The 9,929-nt window shown below is 41.0% G+C and overlaps 1 protein-coding gene across 1 annotated transcript in view; it reads right to left on the reverse strand.

Annotated features, from left to right (window-relative positions):
- The window catches only part of LOC103394720 (triple functional domain protein-like), a 62,721-nt gene that overhangs the window by 35,074 nt on the left and 17,718 nt on the right, over positions 1 to 9,929 (reverse strand). The window contains 7 exon segments of the mRNA XM_008332146.3: positions 204 to 326; positions 2,089 to 2,347; positions 2,760 to 2,956; positions 3,049 to 3,153; positions 4,838 to 5,030; positions 6,311 to 6,425; positions 8,992 to 9,066. Coding sequence (XP_008330368.1) covers positions 204 to 326; positions 2,089 to 2,347; positions 2,760 to 2,956; positions 3,049 to 3,153; positions 4,838 to 5,030; positions 6,311 to 6,425; positions 8,992 to 9,066 — 1,067 coding nt within the window.

Genomic DNA, 9,929 nt, shown 5'->3' on the forward strand with positions numbered 1-9,929 from the left:
GATCTGCTGGGGGGCGTAGTGGCCGGACTCCAGCAGTCGGTTGCCGACCGACATGATGCGGTTAATATTCACGTATACATTCTGTGAGCGGGTGGGGGGCGTAGGAGAGGAGAGGAGAGGAGGAGCAGGAGGAAGACAAATAATTAAACAGGGCGGTTGAAGAAGAGGGTCAAAACCAAACGGGCTCAGCCTGTGTGCGTTACCATGCAGTTCATGGCGAAGTGATTGTGCTGGGTTTGCAGCTCTACGGCGTGGGGATGGTTGTTGCCAATCTCGGTGTAGCCCGCCAGGAACAAACTCTTGTTGTGCGTGATCCAGTCAAACATCTGGACAGAGGAGGGGACGCACAAACATGAGAGTTAGAATACGCCGCAAAACAACTCGAGGAAGCACGGTCAAATATGCACTTTCAGAAATCACTGCAGTTGGCTGTGACGAAACCGTGCAGATTCATCATGACTGGGTTCGGTTGCTGCTGCTGCTGCAGTGTGCTCATTGTTGTTGTCATCTTTTCCAGGCCAGAACATGGAGAAATGGACTGCCTGCGTTGAAGACAATCCTCTCAGGCTCTCTCCAAGAGAACAACCTATGGCATGCGGTGTCCTAGCAACAAGCTCCTACTACTGCAGTGTATCCAAGACTGCAGCTCGTTCTGCCACTGCTGCTGCAATCTGCTATTTTATTCTGCTCACTCGAACATGAATATGTGAATATCTCACTCCGTCCATTCCTACTATGCAAGGCACCGTTCACTGCCTGGTAGGGATGTGACGATGCATCCTTACAACGATTCACATTGATTTTTTAAAAAAAATATAAATCGCAATGCATCGTAAGGAGTGGGCTGAAAAAGTCACTGAGACTACATCGTACGGTAAGTCTTGGTGAGTGACCTGCTATGAAACCAAGACATCACGTCACACACGTCACGTCACACACGTTCACTTGTTCAAACAGAGCGTAGGAAGATACGGTGGCGGTGAGCAGCGTTGACATAGAAGGTGCTGCGACCAATTGTAAATCAGCCACATTTTGGATTCTCATATTCCAAAGAAATGATCATTATATTTGGTCATAATTTGTTTGGAGCTAATTCTGTTAAAATAAAATTGTGATAAAATCGCATCGTAAACAAAAAGAAAATGACATAAAAAAATAAAATTATATATACATAAATATAAATAAATATATCCATATACACATATATACATACATATGCATATATATACATATATGTATGTATATATATATATGTTTGTATATATATATACAAACATATATATATATATACATACATATATGTATATATATGCATATGTATGTATATATGTGTATATATATACATATGTATGTATATATGTGTATATATATACATATATGTATGTATATATAAAGTATGTATATATGTATGTATATATAAAGTATGTATATATGTATGTATATATAAAGTATGTATATATGTATGTATATATATATATATATACATACATATATGTATATATATACATATGTATGTATATATGTGTATATATATACATATGTATGTATATATATATACAAACATATATATATATATACATACATATGTATATATATACACATATATACATACATATATGTATATATATACACATATATACATACATATATGTATATATATGCATATGTATGTATATATATATACAAACATATATATATATACATACATATATGTATATATATGCATATGTATGTATATATAAAGTATGTATATATGTATGTATATATATATATATATATGTTTGTATATATATATACAAACATATATATATACACAGTATGTATCTTATCGTAAGTTGAGTGTATCGTTACAACTGCCTACTGCCATGAATGCCTGTGGTGCAGATGTGGCGGGTGACAATTAAAGCGTATCCCTGATTGGAGTGGCCACATAAAGAGGACCTGACTTCACGCCGATCATAAATCAATGCCCCTCTGTGAATGTAATTAACCTTATCTGGATCTACAAATGACTGCCCTAGAGCCATCGCCCACTGCATCAGCGCTGGCGCTGACGTCACGTCACGTCCGACCCCCGAGTGCACCGACCTTCTCTGCGTCCTGTTCAAAAAGGCGGAGCTGGAAGCACTGATCCAGCTGGAGCTTGCGTATGTGCCAGGCCTGGTGGAGGTGCTGTCGCGTGGAGTGCAACTTGTCCAGCAGCTGGGTGATCCGTGGCACCAGACCTTGGGTGTCGGTATTGCACACCCCGCTCCCGCTGCCGCTGCTGCTGCTGCTGCCGCCGCTGCCGCCCGTGCTGCCGTTACGGTTGGAGAAGGACTCGCTGCTCTGGATTTGCTGCAATAACCTGCGAGTGGGTTCATTTTACAGGTGGAGAACTCAAATTCAATGCATTTTTTTTTTGTTTTACTTTATAGTCCTGTAGTAGCAGAACGAGGCATTTTACAGCAGTGTTTCCCAAACTTTTTTTTTTCTGGGGACCCATATTGTAAAAGTCGCAAACCTTCGCGACCCAAGTCAATAGACATTATTCGTAAACTCCCGGGAAACACGATGCGAGGCAACTCAAAACAGACTTTGGGAAACAATGTTTTACAGTATCCAATAAATCATTACATTACATGAATGTATACATCAATATCAACAAATGGCTTAAAAGAATTAGAGTTTTATAAATTAATATTAATAACTATTCAGAGGCTAAATTAAAGCACTTATATTTTTACTAACAATATTGACTAGCGTAATACCGTGCTCACCTCTGTCCCTCGGTGTCCAGCTCCTCTATAGGGGCTTTAATGACTTTCTTCTTCAGCGCGGCGTGCTCTTCTATCATTCTTCTGGCTCCCTCCAGGTCTTGGGGGAAGTCCTTCCTCGACACCGTCTCCTGCATCTCCTCCAGCCTTGCCAGCATCTGGGTGGCGTGACCGGAAAACTCCTCGAAGGCCACGCGCACCTGCGCGAGTGACAATTAGAATCAAGTTCTGGTTGTTAGAGTAAACGTAAAAAGACACACGCTGAGGCATAGAAGGAGGTTTTTTTTCTTACTTCTATCCACTCCTCGTGGTTGTAGTCCAGACTGCCATCGAAGTCTGCTGTCAGCTGGGAGGGGTCCACAACCTTTGTCAGGCCCTCTAATGACACCATTGTGGTCTGGAAATGACAGAAAATGAAGATTTAGAGGAGAGCGTTTTCTGCTTTCAGTTGATAGTAAATTGTATCATTTTCTATGGACGGCACGATACAACTACTTCATCTTCATTCGTCTGATACCGATATTGCAACTTTGTACATCTGCCGATACCGAAGCGATGTTTACGATGTCGCACAAAGAGTTGGCAATTTCAGCTGAGGTATCTGATCAGACAGGCTATAGTACGTTTTTTGTTTTTGATGGTTGATCCTGAAATTTTGACCAATATCAGACCAATTCGGATCCTAGATATCGAACGAGCCATCACTTCATAATTTTAAATATTTTTCTATGTAGTAAAAGAAAAAAAAAATGAAGTACTGATTTAGTACTAATACATTGTAATTTTTACACCCAGCACCAAAACCGAATCTTGTTGATGTCTTTCCATTAGCATAAAACGTACAATTTGATCTCGTGTAATTTCACTGCATTGAACATCAAACTAACATGCCTCCGTGTTTGTTTTCATTTCTGTTGCATTTCTGCTGAGCCTCCTCCACAGCTGCACCCCACACACATGGCCAGAGATGGACGGTAAGAACGACAGAACTCATCGCTCTGTGTGCGTGCCTGAGAGTAATGCAGGGAGCACGCTAATGGACTCGGGGTGAAAAAGCTCTGTGGCTTTGCGGGGAAGTTAAAAAAAAACCCCCACTAATACTGTAATAGTGTTGAAATTCTTCAGGTTCATCATTACAGAGCCTGCTGAGCGGTGAGGAATGACAGAATGTTGACGTCACGTAGAAGAGTTTTCCTAGCGCTCTTTCTCTTTGCTTCGAGTCTGAATGTCAGTTAAATAAGTGAGAACATTACTGCCCACGTAAGAAGCTTATTTTCTTCTAGATATTTTCAACATTTTTTTTTTTTATTCTAATAAACAAACAGAGGTCTATTTGCACAAAGCTAGACGAACACTGATGCGAGGAACATGTAGCTAATCAATGTCAGTGCGGGATACGGCTGCTGGTGATAATTAAAGCCCGGCCTGATTGAAATAATCGATAAATTATCATCAGGCTACAGGGGCAATCAGAGCAACTTCCACAGCAACAGCCAGATGGAGGGGGAACAAAACCGACAGCACTTGGACTTAAGTTTAAAAATTAAAGCCGCATTAAAGGGAGCTTACTAAACAGACATGTGGTCGGAGAATGGATTCATTATTGTTTAAAGGGAGAAGTAAATCATTCGACGTATGAAAGAATCCAAATTTTCAAATGACAATTTTAACGCTTGTCTTCCTGATTTACAGTTCGGCAGCTGACTGATGAAGTACACATTTAAGGCAGGGTGAAAATAGAATTCTAATATGCTTCCAAAAAAAAAAAAATGCAGCTCAAACCGATACAGCAGCTGCTATCGCCGGCTCAGCTGAATGAGAAATGCAAAGTAGACTAAAAAAGTCAAAATTAGATCACAACATTTTTCTATACAAATCTGTAAAAAAAAAAAAAAAAAAAAAGTCAAATTCAAATATTTGTAGCTTTAAATTTCATCATCAAGCTTCAATCTAAAAAAAAAAAAAAAAAAAAAATGAACACACTTATTTATTGTTTTAAGACACTACGCTGCACAAACTGGGACAGCCCCGATGTTTATCTGCAGTCCAGAGACAGAACCAAAAGGCTTTCTGCCACTCACCTCAAATTCAAACTTGGAGCTGCCAAAGTTGGTCCTCTGCTTCTGCCAGAAGTTGTCTGGCTTGATGATGAGGGCGACGTGGATGCAGGACGGAAAGGACTCCTGGAGGATCTTCAACAGCGGTTTGATGCTGTCCCACTTGGAGCCACGCATGTCAACGATAACCGTGAAGCCATGTTTACACACCTCCTCGCTGCGAGAGGAGGAGGAGGAATGGCGAAAGAAAAGGGAGAGGAAGGAGGGGCGGAGGGAGATTGTAGGGGATATAATCCAGATTGGGGGAGGGAGGGAGGGCGAGGGGGGGGGGTCAGATGACAGGCGTAGGACGGGATGAGAGCGGGATGATGGAGGGGGTGGGAAAATAAAACACAACAGGGAGAGAAGTGGTTCATTAAAATGAAACCAGGGTGATAAAAATCAAGAATCGTTAAAAAAAATAATAATAACGCACTGACAAGACACACATACGCCCACGGAGACACAGACGCCCACGGAGACGCGCACACCCAAACAGACACTTACACCCACAGTCACAGACGGACGCAGCGCCGCAAACTCTAACGTACATTTGATTATTCCTATTTGGCCCACCGACACTTCTGCTTTTCCACCTTTTTACCCTGAAACATCAAACATTGTCCATCTGAGCGTCAAACACCGCTTTTGAATTATCTCTAATTTTAGCAGTCGGTGTCTCTGTATGTGGAGACAGCAGGGGCGCGAATGTTGTCCCTCCCGTTATAGAACAGGTTTGGAGGGAAGGGAAAAAAGAAAAAAAGAAGAAGAAGCTGCACAACTGACAAGTTTTGAAACATGATGACTGTGACTATTCCATGTCTGAGAGTTAAAAAAAAAAAGGTAACAAACCATGCACCGCCATACAGAATCGTCACACTACAAACAAAGAGTGGAGAAACGGAGGATCTGGAGAAGAGTTTACCTGGGAGGTGATGCTCACAGCCGTTTCTGCTGCTACACTGCTCCAGCTACTGCGACACTTTGTTTTTGCTCCCTCGCTCGTTCCCTCTCTCCCTCCCTCTCTCCCTCTCTCTCTCTCACACACATACACACCTCACACATGCGCTCTCTGTCTCCGTCTCTCCTAATTCCTCCATCCATCTCTTCCCCCCCTCCTCCTCCTCCTTTCTAACCCTAATTTTTGATATTTGTAAATAAAAAAAAAAAACCCACCCAATTCATATCCCAGGCTAACGCGCTACGTCATAGCATTCCATATTTGTCCTGCATCGATTACTTGAGTGGCGGAGAAGCTCAGTAACCAGCTGAGTGATTCCTCCTCTCGTTCTTCCTCGGCTTCTCACATGCTCGCCTCGGCTCACTCACGTGTTTCCCTCATCCCCATGCTCGGTGTGTTTGCACCATTTTTTCTACCTCCCCCCCCTACGCACCCACACACACACAAACACCAGAATGCACTTACAGATTACAGACATTATGTAATTAATTTCTAACCTGGGGATGCCGGCGAGGTAGGCAATCAGTCTCCTCAGGTCGTCTGTTCGTATTCTGTCGTGGTTGCTGCGTGATGGAAATGTTAATACCGGACCACCTCGTCTGTCTCTGCCACCTGAGATAAACAAAAAAAAAGTTTTTTTGGGGGGGTTTTTAAATTCTATAAAAACCCTCAATGTTCTCATGCACAGGAAATGTCAAAAAAAGCGCCCTATAACATCAACCTCCCAGTTATATTTGGTTTACGGAGTCAGCAGAATCCTAACAAGGCAGAGAGTCAGAGTCCTGGGAAGATGTTTCTGTTAAATTAAATGGTCTTGGCCGGAGATGAACTATTGATTTTTGATTGGCTAAAGAAGCTAAAGAAACCGGGAGTTATTGGACAACTAATCGCCCAAATGCACCGAGCGTCATCATCACCGAGTAAGAAATGAAACACGGCAACAATACATGATGTGTTCCCTGATCCCTACAAATGAAGTCATTCACAGTTGAAGAAAAATATTCATATAAAATAATAAAATAGTCAATCAGAGAACTTAATCTATTTTTTTTAAGTATTACCCGTATTATAAGTATTGTTATATATTTTAGTATATATATATAAGTATTATATATTTCTGACGTAGTGTTTTTGGAAAAAATACCAAATTTTGTTTTTTTTTTTAGCTATGTTGAAATCACGATTAATAATCACGATTATTCGTTACGTCGGGAAAACATATTTTTGTTGCATTTTCTATATTAAACCAACAGTACGTGAACGCGGCTTTCAGTTCAGACTAAAACATTTTAAAAAAAGATAACCCATTAATAATATGAAAGATTTTACCCTTTAGACAAATAATAATGTTCTATATTAAACCAACAGTACGTGAACTCGATTTTACCCTTTAGAGAAATAATAATGAAAAATAAATATACTATTGACCATTTACAAGGAGGGACAGGGACACGCCTTTGACCAAAAAAAAAATTGAATCTGTTAAGGTTGACGTTAGCCGTTAGCTTTAGCCTTTAAGCATCCATTGTATTTGAATTTAAGGTGGGTTTTTTTTCAGGTGGTTGAATAGGTTTGTTGTGTTGCCTTGTCGCGCTCAATCCGATGCTAATCACCAATATCACGATCGTGTTCAATACGTCATCATTTGCGTGGTCCTAATATACACCCCGAAAAAAACTTAGTTTAGTGCACAGGCTAGGTAAAAATCCTGCAGCTGCCGAGGATAATCAAGGTCTGCTGCATTCCTCTTCTGGGAATAATGACGGGCTGTAGAAAAAAAAAAATTGTGTAACAGCTTCAGCTCCCTCTCTCTCTCACACACACACACACACACACCAGCCATTCAGTCAATTAAATATAACACTGTCGTCGAATTGGGGGTTAGGTAACACTCACTGTGCGCAGTAGACAGACAAATCACCGTGTCTGTATATCTGTGTGTTATAATACTAATATTTGGCTCGTAGTATCAGAGTATTGCAGAAACCGAGCACGGCATCAGTCATGTGGGGGGGGGATTGTAAACACAGGCTGACTGTCCTCAGCCCACAGAAGTAGTGAGTCAACGTGTGTCGCTGTAAAATCGTATGGGTGGTCAAACAGGCAGGAATCAGTCGGCGCAAACATCCATGGAGGGGGCTGGATCTGAAATGATGGGTTTGGCTCATTTACCGCTGCTCTTCAATAGCGCTCCCTTCTCCTCCTCCTCCTCCTCCTCCTCCTCCCCTTCTCTTCCTTACTTCGAGGCAAGCCTCTTTATCGACTGCTATGAGAAGCAGTGGCTGACAGTAAGTCATCTCCATGGCAACGCTGCCTTGTCAAGTCATGTCAAATTTATTTATATAGCGCGTTTTTTTTAAGACATCACAATCGTCCCAATCCCGTCTCCAATCTCAATATCCGTCCAGCCGTCTGGGTCATTGCGCTCATCACTCTGCACTTTTGCCTACGACGTTTACTGCTCACTTGCACGTAATGCCCACCCATGTGATAAAACGCACGGGCGCGCCATTTTTTATACACATAAAATACTTCTGGTGGGCCGCAGTTGAGCGCTAACGCAGACTGGTGTTAACGCTGCAGTAAAGTATTGTAGCGTATGCCTTTCTGACGGTTATGCTGACATGTCAGGACACTAAAACAGAAACAGAACCGTTCATCGCGCTACTCACTTAATTCATGAAGATGAATCAGATTTTCAATTTTAACTAATTAAAAGGCACGGACAGAGTGATGCATACTGCATATTCCATCAATTTCATCGGCTGTAATACGCAGCGCATACACACTGTGTGTGCAAACATTGCTTTAAAACGTCGCTCGGTAATAACTACAATCTGCCGACTCTGTGAGGCAAAACATTCATTTATACTTTTGCACGTTATTGTTTGGATAAAAACAGGTGTGACACGCGTACATTGAACTGAACTTCCAGCAATTTACAGAATGTTTTGTCTTATCTACTGTGCTACTCTATGATTATTCCGATAATTCTCATTTTCGGAAGCCCTAGTTTTGACTGCAACTGCGTGAAGGGAAATATTGCCGATAAACAGTACTTTATTTAATTTAGGTGTACTAATTTATTCATCTAGCAGTCGTCTTAGAATAGAATTTTTGCAACACATGTTTAATAAATCATAATTAAACATTTTAATTATAATTGACAGACACTTACCTGATAAAAAGGCTACTTTTTCCTTGAGGATGGGGAGCACTTCCATTGCTCTCATCTCCTCATTTCTCTTGAAAACTGAAAATACAAGACAAATAAAAAAAAAAACAGTCAAAGTTCAGCCACTACATGTTATTGTTAAGGCACGATTACTGTAGTAAAATCACTTAATACTCAAAAAAAAAAATACACAGAAAAAAACAGACATATAATCACCAAACAGATGGCGTGAAAATGCAATTCAAACACTAATAGTATGGTCTTCAATCTAAAAAAAATAAAAAAATAAAAAATAAATAAATAAATTTGAACCATATTGATCCCATATTATGTTCACAGCTGATATGCTATGTTACTCTGGGAATCAAACCCAGGACTCTCTGCTCACTGCTTCCGAGGCAGGCGTGCTAACCGCTACACTCTGGAACCTAACAGTCATCGAGGCCTAACTTGACATTACTTTTCCATTGTATTTTTTTGTTTTTTTTTTAAAACCATCAAACGACATTAAAAACACACTCCACCTCTAAAGTGATGAGCCCAACGTGTCAGCTCCTTCAGTACAAACACACACACCCACATACACCAAAACACACTCAGAGTTTTTTGGCGTTCGGTGTTTGATGAGCACTTCACAAAAATATGGCATCACGGCCAATTAAATACGACGATGTAATTAGTAGATGTCATTTTCAGCCTTAGTGGCCGTCACTCGGCGATTATGGTCATCTATATGGTGCCGAGAGACGAACGCGCAACGGAAGAAAGGATGTTCAATTCTTGTCTCGGAGAACTGCGGTGAACTGGTAAGACACCCAAACTGCTTATCAGGAATTGCATAACGGAGCATTACAGTAAATACAAAGTAGGTGGGTGGAGTAACATCTCCATCAGCCGTTAATGCTGCGCTGATGCAAATGCTTTCCACCGTGTCTGTCTTT

The sequence above is a fragment of the Cynoglossus semilaevis genome, chromosome 18, assembly GCF_000523025.1.
Source record: "Cynoglossus semilaevis isolate Cse_v1.0 chromosome 18, Cse_v1.0, whole genome shotgun sequence".
Taxonomy (NCBI): Eukaryota; Metazoa; Chordata; class Actinopteri; order Pleuronectiformes; family Cynoglossidae; genus Cynoglossus; species Cynoglossus semilaevis.